This window comes from Oncorhynchus masou, unplaced genomic scaffold, assembly GCF_036934945.1.
Source record: "Oncorhynchus masou masou isolate Uvic2021 unplaced genomic scaffold, UVic_Omas_1.1 unplaced_scaffold_1564, whole genome shotgun sequence".
Taxonomy (NCBI): domain Eukaryota; kingdom Metazoa; phylum Chordata; class Actinopteri; order Salmoniformes; family Salmonidae; genus Oncorhynchus; species Oncorhynchus masou.
This window is the reverse complement of record NW_027005701.1, coordinates 66,096-88,655: the sequence shown is the minus strand read 5'-3', so window position 1 is coordinate 88,655 and position 22,560 is coordinate 66,096. Positions and strand designations below refer to the sequence as shown.

Below are 22,560 nucleotides of genomic sequence, written 5' to 3'. Positions count from 1 at the left end.
ACTAGACCCCAGACCCTGCTGGAGGTTACTAGACCCCAGACCCTGCTGGAGGTTACTAGACCCCAGGCCCTCAGTGTTGCTGCTGGAGGTTACTGGACTCCAGACCCTCAGTGGTGCTGCTGGAGGTTACTCAACTCCAGACCCCCAGTGGAGCTGCTGGAAATTACTAGACTCCAGACCCTGCTGGAGGTTACTAGACTCCAGACCCTGCTGGAGGTTACTGTACTCCAGGCCCTCAGTGGTGCTGTTGGAGGTTACTAGACTCCAGACCCTACTGGAGGTTACTAGACTCCAGACCCTACTGGAGGTTACTAGACTCCAGACCCTGCTGGAGGTTACTAGACTCCAGACCCTACTGGAGGTTACTAGACTCCAGACCCTGCTCGAGGCTACAAGACTCCAGACCCTGCTCGAGGCTACAAGACTCCAGACCCTCAGTGGGGCTGCTGGAGGTTACTAGACTCCAGAACCTGCTGGAGGTTACTGTACTCCAGGCCCTCAGTGGTGCTGCTGGAGGTTACTAGACTCCAGACCCTACTGGAGGTTACTAGACTCATGACCCTACTGGAGGTTACTAGACTCATGACCCTCAGTGGGGCTGCTGGAGGTTACTAGACTCCAGGCCCTCAGTGGTGCTGCTGGATGTTACTTGACTCCAGACCCTACTGGAGGTTACTAGACTCCAGACCCTACTGGCGGTTACCAGACTCCAGACCCAACTGGAGGTTACTAGAGTCCAGACCCTACTGGAGGTTACTAGACTCCAGACCCTACTGGCGGTTACTAGACTCCAGATCCTGCTCGAGGCTACTAGACTCCAGGCCCTCAGTGGTGCTGCTGGATGTTACTTGACTCCAGACCCTGCTGGAGGTTACTAGACCCCAGGCACCCAGTGGTGCTGCTGGAGGTTACTAGACTCCAGACCCTCAGTGGAGCTGCTGGAGATTACTAGACCCCAGACCTTGCTGGAGGTTACTGGACCCCAGACCCTGCTGGAGATTACTGGACTCCATACCCTCAGTGGTGCTGCTGGAGGTTACTAGACTCCAGACCCTCCGTGGTGCTGCTGGAGGTTAACAGACTCCAGACCCTCAGTGGTGCTGCTGGAGGTTACTAGACTCCAGACCCTCAGTGGAGCTGCTGGAGATTACTAGACCCCAGACCTTGCTGGAGGTTACTGGACCCCAGACCCTGCTGGAGATTACTGGACTCCATACCCTCAGTGGTGCTGCTGGAGGTTACTAGACTCCAGACCCTCCGTGGTGCTGCTGGAGGTTAACAGACTCCAGACCCTCAGTGTTGCTGCTGGAGGTTACTAGACTCCAGACCCTCAGTGGTGCTGCTGGAGGTTACCAGACCCTTAGTGGTGCTGCTGGAGGTTACTAGACTCCAGACCCTCAGTGGTGCTGCTGGAGGTTACCCGACTCCAGACCCTGCTTTAGGTTAATAGACTCCGGACCCTCAGTGGTGCTGCTGAAGGTTACCAGACTACAGACCCTCATGGGTGCTGCTGGAGGTACCTAGACTCCAGACCCTCAGTGGTGCTGCTGGAGGTTACCCGACTCCAGACCCAGCTTTAGGTTACTAGACTCCGGACCCTGCTGGAGGTTCCTAGACTCCAGATCCTGCTGGAGGTTACCAGACTCTAGATCCTCAGTATTGCTGCTGGAGGTTACTAGACTCCAGACCCTGCTGGAGGTTACTAGACTCCAGACTCTCAGTGGTGCTGCTGGAGGTTACTAGACTCCAGACCCTACTGGAGGTTACTAGACTCCAGACCCTACTGGAGGTTACTAGACTCCAGACCCTACTGGAGGTTACTAAACTCATGACCCTCAGTGGGGCTGCTGGAGGTTACTAGACCCCAGACCCTGCTGGAGATTACTAGACCCCAGACCCTGCTGGAGGTTACTAGACCCCAGACCCTGCTGGAGGTTACTAGACCCCAGGCCATGCTGGAGTTTACTAGACCCCAGACCCTGCTGGAGGTTACTGTACTCCAGGCCCTCAGTGGTGCTGCTGGATGTTACTAGACTCCAGACCCTACTGGAGGTTACTAGACTCCAGACCCTACTGGAGGTTACTAGACTCCAGACCCTACTGGCGGTTACTAGACTCCAGACAATGCTCGAGGCTACTAGACTCCAGACCCACAGTGGGGCTGCTGGAGGTTGTAGACCCCAGACCCTGCTGGAGGTTAGTAGACCCCAGGCACCCAGATGTGCTGCTGGAGATTACTAGACCCCAGACCTTGCTGGAGGTTACTGGACCCCAGACCCTGCTGGAGATTACTAGACTCCAGACCCTCAGTGGTGCTGCTGGATGTTACTAGACTCCAGTCCCTCCGTGGTGCTGCTGGAGGTTAACAGACTCCAGGCCCTCAGTGGTGCTGCTGGAGGTTACTAGACTCCAGACCCTCAGTGGTGCTGCTGGAGGTTACCAGACTCCATACCCTGCTGGAGGTTACTAGACTCCAGACCCTGCTGGAGGTTCCTAGACTCCAGACCCTGCTGGAGGCTACTAGACTCCAGACCCTGCTGGAGGTTACTAGACTCCAGACCCTGCTGGAGGTTCCTAGACTCCAGATCCTGCTGGAGGCTACAAGACTCCAGACCCTGCTGGAGGTAACTAGACTCCAGACCCTCAGTGGTGCTGCTGGAGGTTACCAGACTCCAGACCCTTAGTGGTGCTGCTGGAGTTTACCCGACTCCAGACCCTGCTGGAGGTTACTTGACTCCAGACCCTACTGGAGGTTACAAGACTCCAGACCCTACTGGAGGTTACTAGACTCCAGACCCTACTGGAGGTTACTAGACTCCAGACTCTACTGGCGGTTACTAGACTCCAGACCCTTCTCGAGGCTACTAGACTCCAGACCCACAGTGGGGCTGCTGGAGGTTGTAGACCCCAGACCCTGCTGGAGGTTACTAGACCCCAGGCACCCAGTGGTGCTGCTGGAGATTGCTAGACCCCAGACCTTGCTGGAGGTTACTGGACCCCAGACCCTGCTGGAGATTACTAGACTCCAGACCCTCAGTGGTGCTGCTGGATGTTACTAGACTCCAGTCCCTCCGTGATGCTGCTGGAGGTTAACAGACTCCAGGCCCTCAGTGGTGCTGCTGGAGGTTACTAGACTCCAGACCCTCAGTGGTGCTGCTGGAGGTTACCAGACTCCATACCCTGCTGGAAGTTACTAGACTCCAGACCCTGCTGGAGGTTCCTAGACTCCAGACCCTGCTGGAGGCTACAAGACTCCAGACCCTGCTGGAGGTTACTAGACTCCAGACCCTGCTGGAGGTTCCTAGACTCCAGATCCTGCTGGAGGCTACAAGACTCCAGACCCTGCTGGAGGTAACTAGACTCCAGACCCTCAGTGGTGCTGCTGGAGGTTACTAGACTCCAGACCCTCAGTGGTGCTGCTGGAGTTTACCCGACTCCCGACCCTCAGTGGTGCTGCTGGAGGTTACCAGACTCCGGACCCTCAGTGGTGCTGCTGGAGGTTACCAGACTCCAGACCCTCAGTGGTGCTGCTGGAGGTTACCCGACTCCAGACCCTGCTTTACGTTTCTAGACTCCCGACCCTGCTTTAGGTTACCAGACTCCGGACCCTCAGTGGTGCTGCTGGAGGTTATCAGACTCCAGACCCTCAGTGTTGCTGCTGGAGGTTACTAGACTCCAGACCCTGCTGGATGTTACTAGACTCCAGACCCTACTGGAGGTTCCTAGTCTCCAGATCCTGCTGGAGGTTACCAGACTCTAGACCCTCAGTGTTGCTACTGGAGGTTACTAGACTCCAGACCCTGCTGGAGGTTACTATACTCCAGACCCTGCTGGAGGTTACTAGACTCCAGACCCTCAGTGTTGCTGCTGGAGGTTACTAGACTCCAGACCCTGCTTTAGGTTACCAGACTCCGGACCCTCAGTGGTGCTGCTGGAGGTTACCAGACTCCAGACCCTCAGTGTTGCTGCTGGAGGTTACTAGACTCCAGACCCTCCTGGAGGTTACTAGACTCCAGACCCTCCTGGAGGTTACTAGTCTCCAGACCCTGCTGGAGGTTACTAGACTCCAGACCCTGCTGGAGGCTACTAGACTCCAGACCCTGCTGGAGGTTACTAGACTCCAGACCCTGCTGGAGGTTAACAGACTCCAGCCCCTCAGTGGTGCTGCTGGAGGTTACTAGACACCAGACCCTCAGTGGTGCTGCTGGAGGTTACTAGACTCCAGACCCTCAGTGTTGCTGCTGGAGGTTGATAGACTCCAGACCCTGCTGGAGGTTACTAGACTCCAGACCCTGCTGGAGGTTACTAGACTCCAGACCCTGCTGGAGGTTACTAGACTCCAGACCCTGCTGGAGGTTACTAGACTCCAGACCCTGCTGGAGGTTACTAGACTCCAGACCCTGCTGGAGGTTACTAGACTCCAGACCCTCAGTGGTGCTGCCTGTGGTTACTAGGTTCCTGTCTGTCCTGCAACAACCTGGCTGCTACATGAAAGATCTCATAAGCTCAATCTACACACAATACACCATAATGAGGGAGCCAGGTTTTAAAAATGTGTGTAAGTTTATAATAAAACCCCCTGAAATATCACATTTCAATAAGTATTCAGACCCTTTACTCAGTACTTTGTTGAAGCACCTTTGGCAGCGATTACAGCCTTGAGTCTTCTTGACGCAACAAGCTTGGCACACCTTTATTTGGGGAGTTTCTCCCATGTTTCTCTGCAGAACCTCTCAAGCTCTGTCAGGTTGGATGGGGAGCGTCACTGCACAGCTATTTCCAGGTCTATCAAGAGGTGTTTGATCAGGTTCAAGTCCGGGCTCTTGGCCGGGCCACTCAAGGACATTCAGAGACTTGTCCCAAAACCACTCCTGTGTTGTCTTGGCTGTGTGCTTAGGATCATTGTCCTGTTGGAGGGTGAACCTTGCCCCCAGTCTGAGGTCCTGAGCGCTCTGGAGCAGGTTTTCATCAAGGATCTCTCTGTACTTTGCTCCGTTCATCTTTCCCTCGATCCTGACTAGTCTTTCTGCCACTGAAAAACACCCCCACAGCATGATGCTGATTCCACCGTGCCAGGTTTCCTCCAGACGTGACGCTTGGCATTCAGTCCAAAGAGTTCAATCTTGGTTTCATCAGACCAGAGACACTTGTTGCTCATGGTCTGAGAGTCTTTTAGGTGCCTTTTGGCAAACTCCAAGCGGGCTGTCATGTGCCTTTTACTGAGGAGTGGCTTCTGTCTGGCCACTCAACCATAAAGGTCTGATTGGTGGAGTGCTACAGAGATGGTTGTCCTTCTGGAAGTTTCTCCCATCTCCACAGAGGAACTCTGGAGCTTTATCGGAGTTACCATTGGGTTCTTGGTCACCTCTCTGGTCAAGGCCCTTCTCCCCCGATTGCTCTGTTTAGCCGGGCGGCCAGCTCTAGGAAGAGTCTTGGCGGTTCCAAACTTCCTCCATTTCAGAATGTGTTTTTGGGGACGTTCAATGCTGCAGACATTTTTTTGGTACCCTTCCCCAGATCTGTGCCTCGACACAATCATATCTCGGAGCTCTACGGACAATTCCTTCGACCTCATGGCTTGGTTTTTGCTCTGACATGCACTGTCAACTGTTGGACCTTTATATAGACAGGTGTGTGCCTTTCCAAATCATATCCAATCAATTGGATTTACCACAGGTGGACTCCAGTCAAGTTGTAGACACAGGATGCATTTGAGCTCAATTTCAAGTATCATAGCAAAGGGTCTGAATGCTTATGTAAATAAGGTATTTTTTTGTTTTATACATACCATTTCTAAAAACCTGTTTTTGCTTTGTAATTATGATGTGTTGTGTGTAGATTGATGATTTAAAAAAAAATCATTTTAGAATAAGGCTGTAACGTAACAAAATGTGGAGAAAGTCAAGGGGTCTGAATACTTTCCGAATGTACTGCATATAGATAGGGAGGGAGAGAGAGAGAGAGCAAGATAGAGAGGGGGACAGAGAGAGAGGCTCAGAGAGAGAGGCTCAGAGAGAGAGGCTCAGAGAGAGAGGCTCACAGACTCAGAGACAGAGGCTCAGAGACATAGGGACAGATACATATGGACAGAGACAGACAGAGAGGCTCAGAGACAGACAGAGAGGCTCAGAGACAGACATAGAGGCTCAGAGACAGAGGCTCAGAGACAGAGACAGAGGCTCAGAGACAGAGGCTCAGAGACAGAGACAGAGGCTCAGAGACAGAGAGACAGATGATCATAGACGGAGGCTCAGAGACAGACAGAGAGCCTCAGAGACAGAGAGACAGAGGCTCAGAGACAGAGAGAGACTCAGAGACAGAGAGAGAGAGGCTCAGAGACAGAGAGAGAGGCTCAGAGACAGAGAGATAGACTCATAGACAGAGAGAGGCTCAGAGACAGAGAGATAGACTCATAGACAGAGAGATAGACTCATAGACAGAGAGATAGACTCATAGACAGAGAGAGGCTCAGAGACAGAGAGAGAGACTCGGAGACAGAGAAAGAGGCTCAGAGACAGAGAGAGAGCCTCAGAGACAGAGGCTCAGAGACAGAGAGACAGAGACTCAGAGACAGAGACAGAGGCTCAGAGACAGAGAGACGGAGGCTCAGAGACAGAGATACAGACAGGGAGACAGAGATACAGACAGAGAGACAGAGGCTCAGAGACAGAGAGACAGAGGCTCAGAGACAGAGAGACAGACAGAGACAGAGGCTCAGAGACAGAGAGACAGAGGCTCAGAGACAGAGAGACAGACAGAGAGACAGACAGAGAGACAGGGGCTCAGAGACAGAGAGACAGACAGAGAGACAGGGGCTCAGAGACAGAGAGACAGGGGCTCAGAGACAGAGAGACAGAGACAGAGACAGAGACAGAGCGATAGACTCAGAGACAGAGAGACAGAGGCTCAGAGACAGAGAGACAGAGGCTCAGAGACAGAGAGACAGAGGCTCAGAAACAGAGAGACAGAGGCTCAGAAACAGAGAGACAGAGGCTCAGAGACAGAGGCTCAGAGACAGAGAGATAGCCTCAGCCATGTCCTCCTGTCTCCTCTCTGACAGGAGAAGCATGTCCACCCTGCCTCCAAGCAGAGGTCAGATAAGGTTACTGTGATGTCACCATAGCCTCAGCCATGTCCTCCTGTCTCCTCTCTGACAGGAGAAGCATGTTGGTGGACCATCCACCCTGCCTCCAAGCAGAGGTCAGAGGGAGAGAAGGTCCGAGTCGGGGATGACCTCATCCTAGTGAGCGTGTCATCAGAACGGTACCTGGTGAGTCTCTGACACCCTTTTCACACTGTCACTCTGACAACAACCAAACCGTGTTGCCTTGGCGATTTCATTTCTGCTTAGATCATGCTAGCTCAGTTCGCCTTGGTTTGTCTCAGGTCAATCTGGCGAGTGTGAGAAGGCAACACGGAGCAGGTGTGATCTGTCAATAGAGTGGACCAGTGTATTACACTGTATTTTTATCGTCATCTGGACAGGCTATTAGATTCTACACGGAAATGTTTACCACTCCACCCTAACCCTCATATCATACCACTCCACCCTAACCCTCCTGTCATACCACTCCACCCTAACCCTCCTGCCATACCACTCCACCCTAACCCTCCTATCATACCACTCCACCCTAACCCTCCTGTCACACCACTCCACCCTAACCCTCCTACCATACCACTCCACCCTAACCCTCCTATCATACCACTCCACCCTAACCCTCCTGTCATACCACTCCACCCTAACCCTCCTGTCATACCACTCCACCCTAACCCTCCTACCATACCACTCCACCCTAACCCTCCTACCATACCACTCCACCCTAACCCTCCTGCCATACCACTCCACCCTAACCCTCCTGTCATACCACTCCACCCTAACCCTCCTATCATACCACTCCACCCTAACCCTCCTGTCATACCACTCCACCCTAACCCTCCTGTCATACCACTCCACCCTAACCCTCCTGTCATACCACTCCACCCTAACCCTCCTGTCATACCACTCCACCCTAACCCTCCTATCATACCACTCCACCCTAACCCTCCTGTCATACCACTCCACCCTAAACCTCCTGTCATACCACTCCACCCTAACCCTCCTGTCATACCACTCCACCCTAACCCTCCTACCATACCACTCCACCCTAACCCTCCTATCATATCACTCCACCCTAACCCTCCTACCATACCACTCCACCCTAACCCTCCTGTCATACCACTCCACCCTAACCCTCCTGCCATACCACTCCACCCTAACCCTCCTATCACACCACTCCACCCTAACCCTCCTACCATACCACTCCACCCTAACCCTCCTGCCATACCACTCCACCCTAACCCTCCTATCACACCACTCCACCCTAAGCCTCCTACCATACCACTCCACCCTAACCCTCCTATCATACCACTCCACCCTAACCCTCCTACCATACCACTCCACCCTAACCCTCCTGTCACACCACTCCACCCTAACCCTCCTACCATACCACTCCACCCTAACCCTCCTATCATACCACTCCACCCTAACCCTCCTACCATACCACTCCACCCTAACCCTCCTATCACACCACTCCACCCTAACCCTCCTACCATACCACTCCACCCTAACCCTCCTACCATACCACTCCACCCTAACCCTCCTATCATACCACTCCACCCTAACCCTCCTGTCATACCACTCCACCCTAACCCTCCTACCATACCACTCCACCCTAACCCTCCTATCATACCACTCCACCCTAACCCTCCTGTCATACCACTCCACCCTAACCCTCCTGCCATACCACTCCACCCTAACCCTCCTATCACACCACTCCACCCTAACCCTCCTATCACACCACACCACTCCACCCTAACCCTCCTGTCACACCACTCCACCCTAACCCTCCTGTCATACCACTCCACCCTAACCCTCCTGTCATACCACTCCACCCTAACCCTCCTGTCACACCACTCCACCCTAACCCTCCTGCCATACCACTCCACCCTAACCCTCCTGTCATACCACTCCACCCTAACCCTCCTGTCATACCACTCCACCCTAACCCTCCTATCATACCACTCCACTCCACCCTAACCCTCCTATCATACCACTCCACTCCACCCTAACCCTCCTGTCATACCATTCCAACCTAACCCTCCTGCCATACCACTCCACCCTAACCCTCCTGTCATACCACTCCACCCTAACCCTCCTGTCATACCACTCCACCCTAACCCTCCTGTCATACCACTCCACCCTAACCCTCCTATCATACCACTCCACCCTAACCCTCCTGTCATACCACTCCACCCTAACCCTCCTGCCGTACCACTCCACCCTAACCCTCCTGTCACACCACTCCACCCTAACCCTCTTATCATACCACTCCACCCTAACCCTCCTGTCATACCACTCCACCCTAACCCTCCTGCCGTACCACTCCACCCTAACCCTCCTATCATACCACTCCACCCTAACCCTCCTGTCATGCCACTCCACCCTAACCCTCCTATCATACCACTCCACCCTAACCCTCCTGTCATACCACTCCACCCTAACCCTCTTGTCATACCACTCCACCCTAACCCTCCTGTCATACCACTCCACCCTAACCCTCCTATCATACCACTCCACCCTAACCCTCCTATCATACCACTCCACCCTAACCCTCCTGTCACACCACTCCACCCTAACCCTCCTGTCATACCACTCCACCCTAACCCTCCTGTCACACCACTCCACCCTAACCCTCCTATCATACCACTCCACCCTAACCCTCCTGTCACACCACTCCACCCTAACCCTCCTGTCATACCACTCCACCCTAACCCTCCTACCATACCACTCCACCCTAACCCTCCTGTCATACCACTCCACCCTAACCCTCCTGTCATACCACTCCACCCTAACCCTCCTATCATACCACTCCACCCTAACCCTCCTGTCATACCACTCCACCCTAACCCTCCTGTCATACCACTCCACCCTAACCCTCCTACCATACCACTCCACCCTAACCCTCCTGTCATACCACTCCACCCTAACCCTCCTGTCATACCACTCCACCCTAACCCTCCTATCATACCACTCCACCCTAACCCTCCTGCCGTACCACTCCACCCTAACCCTCCTATCATACCACTCCACCCTAACCCTCCTATCATACCACTCCACCCTAACCCTCCTGTCATACCACTCCACCCTAACCCTCCTGCCGTACCACTCCACCCTAACCCTCCTGTCACACCACTCCACCCTAACCCTCTTATCATACCACTCCACCCTAACCCTCCTGTCATACCACTCCACCCTAACCCTCCTGCCGTACCACTCCACCCTAACCCTCCTATCATACCACTCCACCCTAACCCTCCTGTCATGCCACTCCACCCTAACCCTCCTATCATACCACTCCACCCTAACCCTCCTGTCATACCACTCCACCCTAACCCTCCTATCATACCACTCCACCCTAACCCTCCTATCATACCACTCCACCCCTAACCCTCCTGTCACACCACTCCACCCTAACCCTCCTGTCATACCACTCCACCCTAACCCTCCTGTCACACCACTCCACCCTAACCCTCCTATCATACCACTCCACCCTAACCCTCCTGTCACACCACTCCACCCTAACCCTCCTGTCATACCACTCCACCCTAACCCTCCTATCATACCACTCTACCCTAACCCTCCTGTCACACCACTCCACCCTAACCCTCCTGTCATACCACTCAAACCCTAACCCTCCTGTCATACCACTCCACCCTAACCCTCCTATCACACCACTCCACCCTAACCCTCCTATCATACCACTCCACCCTAACCCTCCTGTCATACCACTCCACTCCACCCTAACCCTCCTGTCATACCATTCCAACCTAACCCTCCTGCCATACCACTCCACCCTAACCCTCCTATCATACCACTCCACTCCACCCTAACCCTCCTGTCATACCACTCCACCCTAACCCTCCTGCCATACCACTCCACCCTAACCCTCCTATCATACCACTCCACCCTAACCCTCCTATCATACCACTCCAACCTAACCCTCCTGCCATACCACTCCACCCTAACCCTCCTGCCGTACCACTCCACCCTAACCCTAACCCTCCTATCATACCACTCCACTCCACCCTAACCCTCCTGTCATACCACTCCACCCTAACCCTCCTGCCATACCACTCCACCCTAACCCTCCTATCATACCACTCCACCCTAACCCTCCTGTCATACCACTCCACCCTAACCCTCCTATCATACCACTCCACCCTAACCCTCCTATCATACCACTCCACTCCACCCTAACCCTCCAATCATACCACTCCACTCCACCCTAACCCTCCTGTCATACCACTCCACCCTAACCCTCCTGCCATACCACTCCACCCTAACCCTCCTGTCATACCACTCCACCCTAACCCTCCTGCCATACCACTCCACCCTAACCCTCCTATCATACCACTCCACTCCACCCTAACCCTAACCCTCCTGTCATACCACTCCACCCTAACCCTCCTATCATACCACTCCACCCTAACCCTAACCCTCCTGCCATACCACTCCACCCTAACCCTCCTATCATACCACTCCACTCCACCCTAACCCTCCTGTCATACCACTCCACTCCACCCTAACCCTCCTATCATACCACTCCACCCTAACCCTCCTATCATACCACTCCACTCCACCCTAACCCTCCAATCATACCATACCACTCCACCCTAACCCTCCAATCATACCATACCACTCCACCCTAACCCTCCTACCATACCACTCCACCCTAACCCTCCTGTCATACCACTCCACCCTAACCCTCCTGTCATACCACTCCACCCTAACCCTCCTATCACACCACTCCACCCTAACCCTCCTACCATACCACTCCACCCTAACCCTCCTGTCATACCACTCCACCCTAACCTTCCTGTCATACCACTCCACCCTAACCCTCCTATCATACCACTCCACCCTAACCCTCCTATCACACCACTCCACCCTAACCCTAACCCTCCTGTCATACCACTCCACCCTAACCCTCCTATCACACCACTCCACCCTAACCCTAACCCTCCTATCATACCACTCCACCCTAACCCTCCTGTCATACCACTCCACTCCACCCTAACCCTCCTATCATACCACTCCACTCCACCCTAACCCTCCAATCATACCACTCCACTCCACCCTAACCCTCCTATCATACCACTCCACCCTAACCCTCCTGCCGTACCACTCCACCCTAACCCTCCTATCATACCACTCCACCCTAACCCTCCAATCATACCACTCCACTCCACCCTAACCCTCCTATCATACCACTCCACCCTAACCCTCCTGCCGTACCACTCCACCCTAACCCTCCTGTCATACCACTCCCTCCTAACCCTCCTGTCATACCACTCCCTCCTAACCCTCCTGTCATACCACTCCACCCTAACCCTCCTGCCGTAACACTCCACCCTAACCCTCCTGCCGTACCACTCCACGCTAACCCTCCTGTCATACCACTCCACCCTAACCCTCCTGTCACACCACTCCCCCCTAACCCTCCTGTCATACCACTCCACCCTAACCCTCCTATCATACCACTCCACCCTAACTCTCCTGTCATACCACTCCACCCTAACCCTCCTGTCATACCACTCCACCCTAACCCTCCTATCATACCACTCCACCCTAACCCTCCTGTCATACCACTCCACTCCACCCTAACCCTCCTATCATACCACTCCACTCCCCCCTAACCCTCCTATCATACCACTCCACCCTAACCCTCCTACCATACCACTCCACCCTAACCCTCCTATCATACCACTCCACCCTAACCCTCCTACCATACCACTCCACCCTAACCCTCCTGTCATACCACTCCACCCTAACCCTCCTATCATACCACTCCACCCTAACCCTCCTGTCATACCACTCCACTCCACCCTAACCCTCCTATCATACCACTCCACTCCCCCCTAACCCTCCTATCATACCACTCCACCCTAACCCTCCTACCATACCACTCCACCCTAACCCTCCTATCATACCACTCCACCCTAACCCTCCTGCCGTACCACTCCCCCCTAACCCTCCTACCATACCACTCCACCCTAACCCTCCTATCATACCACTCCACCCTAACCCTCCTATCACACCACTCCACCCTAACCCTCCTGCCATACCACTCCACCCTAACCCTCCTACCATACCACTCCACCCTAACCCTCCTACCATACCACTCCACCCTAACCCTCCTATCATACCACTCCACCCTAACCCTCCTACCATACCACTCCACCCTAACCCTCCTATCATACCACTCCACCCTAACCCTCCTGTCATACCACTCCACTCCACCCTAACCCTCCTATCATACCACTCCACTCCCCCCTAACCCTCCTATCATACCACTCCACCCTAACCCTCCTACCATACCACTCCACCCTAACCCTCCTATCATACCACTCCACCCTAACCCTCCTGCCGTACCACTCCCCCCTAACCCTCCTACCATACCACTCCACCCTAACCCTCCTATCATACCACTCCACCCTAACCCTCCTATCACACCACTCCACCCTAACCCTCCTACCATACCACTCCACCCTAACCCTCATATCATACCACTCCACCCTAACCCTAACCCTCCTACCATACCACTCCACCCTAACCCTCATATCATACCACTCCACTCCACCCTAACCCTAACCCTCCTATCATACCACTCCCCCCTAACCCTCCTACCATACCACTCCACCCTAACCCTCCTATCATACCACTCCACCCTAACCCTCCTACCATACCACTCCACCCTAACCCTCCTGTCATACCACTCCACCCTAACCCTCCTACCATACCACTCCACCCTAACCCTCCTACCATACCACTCCACCCTAACCCTCCTATCATACCACTCCACCCTAACCCTCCTATCATACCACTCCCCCTAACCCTCCTATCATACCACTCCCCCTAACCCTCCTATCATACCACTCCACCCTAACCCTCCTATCATACCACTCCACCCTAACCCTCCTACCATACCACTCCACCCTAACCCTCCTACCATACCACTCCACCCTAACCCTCCTACCATACCACTCCACCCTAACCCTCCTATCATACCACTCCACCCTAACCCTCCTATCATACCACTCCACCCTAACCCTCCTACCATACCACTCCACCCTAACCCTCCTACCATACCACTCCACCCTAACCCTCCTATCATACCACTCCACCCTAACCCTCCTGCCATACCACTCCACCCTAACCCTCCTATCATACCACTCCACCCTAACCCTCCTACCATACCACTCCACCCTAACCCTCCTACCATACCACTCCCCCCTAACCCTCCTGTCATACCACTCCACCCTAACCCTCCTATCATACCACTCCACCCTAACCCTCCTACCATACCACTCCCCCCTAACCCTCCTATCATACCACTCCACCCTAACCCTCCTACCATACCACTCCACCCTAACCCTCCTACCATACCACTCCACCCTAACCCTCCTACCATACCACTCCCCCCTAACCCTCCTGTCATACCACTCCACCCTAACCCTCCTATCATACCACTCCACCCTAACCCTCCTACCATACCACTCCCCCTAACCCTCCTATCATACCACTCCACCCTAACCCTCCTACCATACCACTCCACCCTAACCCTCCTACCATACCACTCCACCCTAACCCTCCTACCATACCACTCCCCCTAACCCTCCTGTCATTCCACTCCACCCTAACCCTCCTATCATACCACTCCACCCTAACCCTCCTACCATACCACTCCCCCTAACCCTCCTATCATACCACTCCACCCTAACCCTCCTACCATACCACTCCACCCTAACCCTCCTACCATACCACTCCACCCTAACCCTCCTACCATACCACTCCCCCTAACCCTCCTGTCATACCACTCCACCCTAACCCTCCTATCATACCACTCCACCCTAACCCTCCTACCATACCACTCCACCCTAACCCTCCTACCATACCACTCCACCCTAACCCTCCTACCATACCACTCCACCCTAACCCTCCTATCATACCACTCCACCCTAACCCTCCTATCATACCACTCCACCCTAACCCTCCTACCATACCACTCCACCCTAACCCTCCTACCATACCACTCCACCCTAACCCTCCTATCATACCACTCCACCCTAACCCTCCTGCCATACCACTCCACCCTAACCCTCCTATCATACCACTCCACCCTAACCCTCCTACCATACCATACCACTCCACCCTAACCCTCCTACCATACCACTCCCCCCTAACCCTCCTGTCATACCACTCCACCCTAACCCTCCTATCATACCACTCCACCCTAACCCTCCTACCATACCACTCCCCCTAACCCTCCTATCATACCACTCCACCCTAACCCTCCTACCATACCACTCCACCCTAACCCTCCTACCATACCACTCCACCCTAACCCTCCTACCATACCACTCCCCCTAACCCTCCTGTCATACCACTCCACCCTAACCCTCCTATCATACCACTCCACCCTAACCCTCCTACCATACCACTCCCCCCTAACCCTCCTACCATACCACTCCACCCTAACCCTCCTACCATACCACTCCCCCTAACCCTCCTGTCATACCACTCCACCCTAACCCTCCTATCATACCACTCCACCCTAACCCTCCTACCATACCACTCCCCCTAACCCTCCTGTCATACCACTCCACCCTAACCCTCCTATCATACCACTCCACCCTAACCCTCCTACCATACCACTCCCCCCTAACCCTCCTATGACACCACTCCACCCTAACCCTCCTATCACTCCACTCCCCCCTAACCCTCCTATCATACCACTCCACCCTAACCCTCCTATCATACCACTCTACTCCACCCTAACCCTCCTATCATACCACTCCACCCTAACCCTCCTATCATACCACTCCACCCTAACCCTCCTATCATACCACTCCCCCCTAACCCTCCTATCATACCACTCCACCCTAACCCTCCTACCATACCATACCACTCCACCCTAACCCTCCTATCATACCACTCCCCCCTAACCCTCCTATCATACCACTCCACCCTAACCCTCCTGCCATACCACTCCACCCTAACCCTCCTACCATACCACTCCACCCTAACCCTCCTATCATACCACTCCCCCCTAACCCTCCTATCATACCACTCCACCCTAACCCTCCTATCATACCACTCCACCCTAACCCTCCTACCATACCACTCCACCCTAACCCTCCTATGACACCACTCCACCCTAACCCTCCTGTCATACCACTCCAACCTAACCCTCCTATCATACCACTCCACCCTAACCCTCCTACCATACCACTCCACCCTAACCCTCCTATGACACCACTCCACCCTAACCCTCCTACCATACCACTCCACCCTAACCCTCCTATCATACCACTCCCCCTAACCCTCCTTTCATACCACTCCACCCTAACCCTCCTATCATACCACTCCCCCTAACCCTCCTGTCACACCACTCCACTCCCCCCTAACCCTCCTGTCATACCACTCCCCCCTAACCCTCCTATCATACCACTCCACCCTAACCCTCCTATCATACCACTCCCCCCTAACCCTCCTATCATACCACTCCACCCTAACCCTCCTACCATACCACTCCCCCCTAACCCTCCTGTCATACCACTCCCCCCTAACCCTCCTATCATACCACTCCCCCTAACCCTCCTGTCATACCACTCCACCCTAACCCTCCTATCATACCACTCCCCCTAACCCTCCTATCATACCACTCCCCCTAACCCTCCTGTCATACCACTCCCCCCTAACCCTCCTACCACACCACTCCACCCTAACCCTCCTATCATACCACTCCCCCCTAACCCTCCTATCATACCACTCCCCCCTAACCCTCCTATCACACCACTCAGTAGTGTTTTGTTTCCTCCTTCTCCCTGCAGCACCTGTCTTACGGTAACGACAGCCTGCACGTGGACGCAGCCTTCCAGCAGACCCTCTGGAGCGTGGCGACCGTCTGCTCGGGCAGCGAGGTGGCCCAAGGTAGGTCACAGACACTTACACACAATGTTCCAAGGTAGGTGTCTGTCTCTGCCTCAGATTGAGACTTCTCCAGGATTAATGGAGGGATGCCCTGGACTGACACCCATAAAGGGCCTAAACAAACATGGTGCTACTGTAAAAACTAATGGGGGTCATGTAAACAGGAATGATGCTACTGTAAAATTATGCTACTGTAAAAGCTCATGGGGGTCATGTAAACAGGAATGATGCTACTGTAAAATCTCATGGGGGTCATGTAAACAGGAATGATGCTACTGTAAAATGATGCTACTGTAAAAGCTAATGGGGATCATGTAAACAGGAATGATGCTACTGTAAAATGATGCTACTGTAAAAGCTAATGGGGATCATTTTAACAGGAATGATGCTACTGTAAAATGATGCTACTGTAAAAGCTCATGGGGGTCATGTAAACAGGAATGATGCTACTGTAAAATGATGCTACTGTAAAAGCTAATGGGGGTCATATAAACAGGAATGATGCTACTGTAAAATGATGCTACTGTAAAAGCTAATGGGGATCATTTTAACAGGAATGATGCTACTGTAAAATGATGCTACTGTAAAAGCTAATGGGGATCATATAAACAGGAATGATGCTACTGTAAAATGATGCTACTGTAAAAGCTAATGGGGATCATTTTAACAGGAATGATGCTACTGTAAAATGATGCTACTGTAAAAGCTAATGGGGATCATATAAACAGGAATGATGCTACTGTAATAGCTAATGGGGGTCATATAAACAGGAATGATGCTACTGTAGAAGCTAATAGGGGATCATATAAACAAAGATTGTTTAACAAACAGGGGGACATTGTATCCAAAGCCCCTGAGAAAAGATGAACTGACAAGACAACCAACTGGATTGACATCCTCCCTCCAACTGATGATTCATACAAGGGCTTATAGCAGTGAAATGCGATGTCATCAAATCAAATGTATTTATAAAGCCCTTCTTACGTCAGCTGATATCTCTAAGTGCTGTACAGAAACCCAGCCTAAAATCCCAAACAGCAAGCAATGCAGATGTAGAAACACGGTGGCTAGGAAAAACTACCCTAGAAATGTGTTTTATTTAGTTACTTGACTGAACCTTTATTTTGACATGGTTTCATGTCGAGACCAAGATCTCTTCTACAAATGAAAGATAAACACATCAAATACGAAATGCAAAACAGGAATAAAAAACACAATCATAGAAACCACACAAATTCATCACTGATCGCTGATGTTCCTGCACATTGATCTTATCTAATGTCATGTCTGGGACAGAGGCTTCCTGCTGTCTGGTCCAGAGGCTAACCAGTCCTCTCTCCAGCTGCAGGGTTCCTCTCCTCTCTCCAGCTGCAGGGTTCCTCTCTAATGCCTCTCCTCTCTTCAGCTGCAGGGTTCCTCTCCTCTCTCCCCCTGCAGGGTTCTTCTCTAATGCCTCTCCTCTCTCTCCCTGCAGGGTTCCTCTCCTCTCTCCAGCTGCAGGGTTCCTCTCTAATGCCTCTCCTCTCTCCAGCTGCAGGGTTCCTCTCCTCTCTCCCCCTGCAGGGTTCTTCTCTAATGCCTCTCCTCTCTCTCCCTGCAGGGTTCCTCTCCTCTCTCCAGCTGCAGGGTTCCTCTCTAATGCCTCTCCTCTCTCCAGCTGCAGGGTTCCTCTCCTCTCTCCAGCTGCAGGGTTCCTCTCTAATGCCTCTCCTCTCTCCCCCTGCAGGGTTCCTCTCTAATGCCTCTCCTCTCTCCCCCTGCAGGGTTCCTCTCCTCTCTCTCCCTGCAGGGTTCCTCTCCTCTCTCCAGCTGCAGGGTTCCTCTCTAATGCCTCTCCTCTCTCCCCCTGCAGGGTTCCTCTCCTCTCTCCCCCTGCAGGGTTCCTCTCTAATGCCTCTCCTCTCTCCCCCTGCAGGGTTCCTCTCCTCTCTCCCCCTGCAGGGTTCCTCTCCTCTCTCCCCCTGCAGGGTTCTTCTCTAATGCCTCTCCTCTCTCCCCCTGCAGGGTTCCTCTCCTCTCTCTCCCTGCAGGGTTCTTCTCTAATGCCTCTCCTCTCTCCCCCTGCAGGGTTCCTCTCTAATGCCTCTCCTCTCTCCCCCTGCAGGGTTCCTCTCCTCTCTCCCCCTGCAGGGTGCCTCTCCTCTCTCCCCCTGCAGGGTTCCTCTCTAATGCCTCTCCTCTCTCTCCAGCTGCAGGGTCTCTCTCCTCTCTCCAGCTGCAGGGTTCCTCTCTAATGCCTCTCCTCTCTCCCCCTGCAGGGTTCCTCTCCTCTCTCCCCCTGCAGGGTTCCTCTCCTCTCTCCCCCTGCAGGGTTCTTCTCTAATGCCTCTCCTCTCTCCCCCTGCAGGGTTCCTCTCCTCTCTCCCCCTGCAGGGTTCCTCTCTAATGCCTCTCCTCTCTCCCCCTGCAGGGTTCCTCTCCTCTCTCCCCCTGCAGGGTTCCTCTCCTCTCTCTCCCTGCAGGGTTCTTCTCTAATGCCTCTCCTCTCTCCCCCTGCAGGGTTCCTCTCTAATGCCTCTCCTCTCTCCCCCTGCAGGGTTCCTCTCCTCTCTCCCCCTGCAGGGTTCCTCTCCTCTCTCCCCCTGCAGGGTTCCTCTCTAATGCCTCTCCTCTCTCCCCCTGCAGGGTTCCTCTCTAATGCCTCTCCTCTCTCCCCCTGCAGGTTCCTCTCTAATGCCTCTCCTCTCTCCCCCTGCAGGGTTCTTCTCTAATGCCTCTCCTCTCTCCCTGCAGGGTTCCTCTCCTCTCTCCCCCTGCAGGGTTCTTCTCTAATGCCTCTCCTCTCTCCCCCTGCAGGGTTCCTCTCTAATGCCTCTCCTCTCTCCCTGCAGGGTTCCTCTCCTCTCTCCCCCTGCAGGGTTCCTCTCTAATGCCTCTCCTCTCTCCCCTGCAGGGTTCCTCTCTAATGCCTCTCCTCTCTCCCTGCAGGGTTCCTCTCCTCTCTCCCCCTGCAGGGTTCCTCTCCTCTCTCCCCCTGCAGGGTTCCTCTCTAATGCCTCTCCTTTCTCCCCCTGCAGGGTTCCTCTCCTCTCTCTCCCTGCAGGGTTCCTCTCTAATGCCTCTCCTCTCTCCCCCTGCAGGGTTCCTCTCCTCTCTCCCCCTGCAGGGTTCCTCTCTAATGCCTCTCCTCTCTCCCCCTGCAGGGTTCCTCTCCTCTCTCCCCCTGCAGGGTTCTTCTCTAATGCCTCTCCTCTCTCCCCCTGCAGGGTTCCTCTCTAATGCCTCTCCTCTCTCTCCCTGCAGGGTTCCTCTCTAATGCCTCTCCTCTCTCCCCCTGCAGGTTCCTCTCCTCTCTCCCCCTGCAGGGTTCTTCTCTAATGCCTCTCCTCTCTCCAGCTGCAGGGTTCCTCTCTAATGCCTCTCCTCTCTCCCCCTGCAGGGTTCCTCTCCTCTCTCCCCCTGCAGGTTCCTCTCCTCTCTCCCCCTGCAGGGTTCCTCTCTAATGCCTCTCCTCTCTCCCCCTGCAGGGTTCCTCTCTAATGCCTCTCCTCTCTCCCCCTGCAGGGTTCCTCTCCTCTCTCCAGCTGCAGGGTTCCTCTCTAATGCCTCTCCTCTCTCCCCTTGCAGGGTTCCTCTCCAGCTGCAGGGTTCCTCTCTAATGCCTCTCCTCTCTCCCCCTGCAGGGTTCATGATCGGTGGGGACGTGCTGAGGCTGCTCCATGGTCACATGGATGAATGTCTGACAGTGCCGTCGGGAGAACATGGGGAGGAGCAGCGCAGGTACGTGGTTGACTGGGAGATATCCTTCACAGACGTTGGGGGGAGGAGCAGCGCAGGTACGTGGTTGACTGGGAGATATCCTTCACAGACGTTGGGGGGAGGAGCAGCGCAGGTACGTGGTTGACTGGGAGATATCCTTCATCTATGATCACAGACGCTAGTCCTTTAAATATCCTTTACCATATCATTTATAATCCTCTGTGTATCTATAGACTGTTACCTGCTGTCCAACTGATCTACAGTGGTGGCCAAAAGTTTTGAGAATGACACAAATGTGAATTTTCACAAAGTCTGCTGCCTCAGTTTGTATGATGGCAATTTGCATGTACTCCAGAATGTTATGAAGACTGATCAGATGAATTGCAATTAATTGCAAAGTCCCTCTTTGCCATGCAAATGAACTGAATCCCCCAAAAACATTTCCACTGCATTTCAGCCCTGCCACAAAAGGACCAGCTGACATCATGTCAGTGATTGTGTCATGCCAACAGTAAAGCATCCAGAGACCATTCATGTGTGGGGTTGCTTCTCAGCCAAGGGAGAGGGCTCACTCACAATTTTGCCTAAGAACACAGCCATGAATAAAGAATGGTACCAACACATCCTCCGAGAGCAACTTCTCCCAACCATCCAGGAACAGTTTGGTGACAAACAATGCCTTTTCCAGCATGATGGAGCACCTTGCCATAAGGCAATAGTGATAACTAAGTGGCTCGGGGAACAAAACAAAGATATTTTGGGTCCATGGCCAGGAAACTCCCCAGACCTTAATCCCATTGAGAACTTGTGGTCAATCATCAAGAGGCAGGTGGACAAACAAAACCCCACAAATTCTGACAAACTCCAAGCATTAATTATGCAAGAATCAGTCAGTATTTGGCCCAGAAGTTAATTGACAGCATGCCAGGGTGGATTGCAGAGGTCTTGAAAAAGAAGGGTCAACACTGCAAATATTGACTCTTTGCATCAACTTCATGTAATTGTCAATAAAAGCCTTTGACACTCATGAAATGCTTGTAATTGTACTTCAGTATTCAATAGTAACATCTGACAAAAATAGCTAAAGACACTGAAGCAGAAAACTTTCTGGAAATGAATATTTGTGTCTTTCTCAAAACTTTTGGCTACCACTGTACAGTTACAGCAACTATAGTTTAACAAGACCATCACAGTATAGCCTGGTTGAACAGACCATCACAGTATAGCCTGGTTTAACAGGACCATCACAGTATAGCCTGGTTGAACAGGACCATCACAGTATAGCCTGGTTGAACAGACCATCACAGTATAGCCTGGTTTAACAGGACCATCACAGTATAGCCTGGTTGAACAGACCATCACAGTATAGCCTGGTTTAACTAGACCATCACAGTATAGCCTGGTTGAACAGACCATCACAGTATAGCCTGGTTGAACAGACCATCACAGTATAGCCTGGTTTAACTAGACCATCACAGTATAGCCTGGTTTAACAGGACCATCACAGTATAGCCTGGTTTAACTAGACCATCACAGTATAGCCTGGTTTAACAGGACCATCACAGTATAGCCTGGTTTAACTAGACCATCACAGTATAGCCTGGTTTAACAGGACCATCACAGTATAGCCTGGTTTAACTAGACCATCACTGTATAGCCTGGTTTAACAGACCATCACAGTATAGCCTGGTTTAACAGGACCATCACAGTATAGCCTGGTTTAACAGACCATCACAGTATAGCCTGGTTGAACAGACCATCACAGTATAGCCTGGTTTAACAGGACCATCACTGTATAGCCTGGTTGAACAGACCATCACAGTATAGCC

General features: G+C 53.1%; 1 protein-coding gene across 1 annotated transcript in view; it reads left to right on the top strand.

Moving 5' to 3' along the window:
- Nucleotides 1-22,560, top strand: part of LOC135531254 (ryanodine receptor 2-like) — a gene marked incomplete at its 5' end in the record, with an annotated part of 111,308 nt that overhangs the window by 30,238 nt on the left and 58,510 nt on the right. Inside the window, 3 exons of the mRNA XM_064959381.1 lie at nt 7,158-7,270; nt 16,933-17,032; nt 20,656-20,752. Coding sequence (XP_064815453.1) covers nt 7,158-7,270; nt 16,933-17,032; nt 20,656-20,752 — 310 coding nt within the window. The remainder of the gene's footprint in view (nt 1-7,157; nt 7,271-16,932; nt 17,033-20,655; nt 20,753-22,560) is intronic.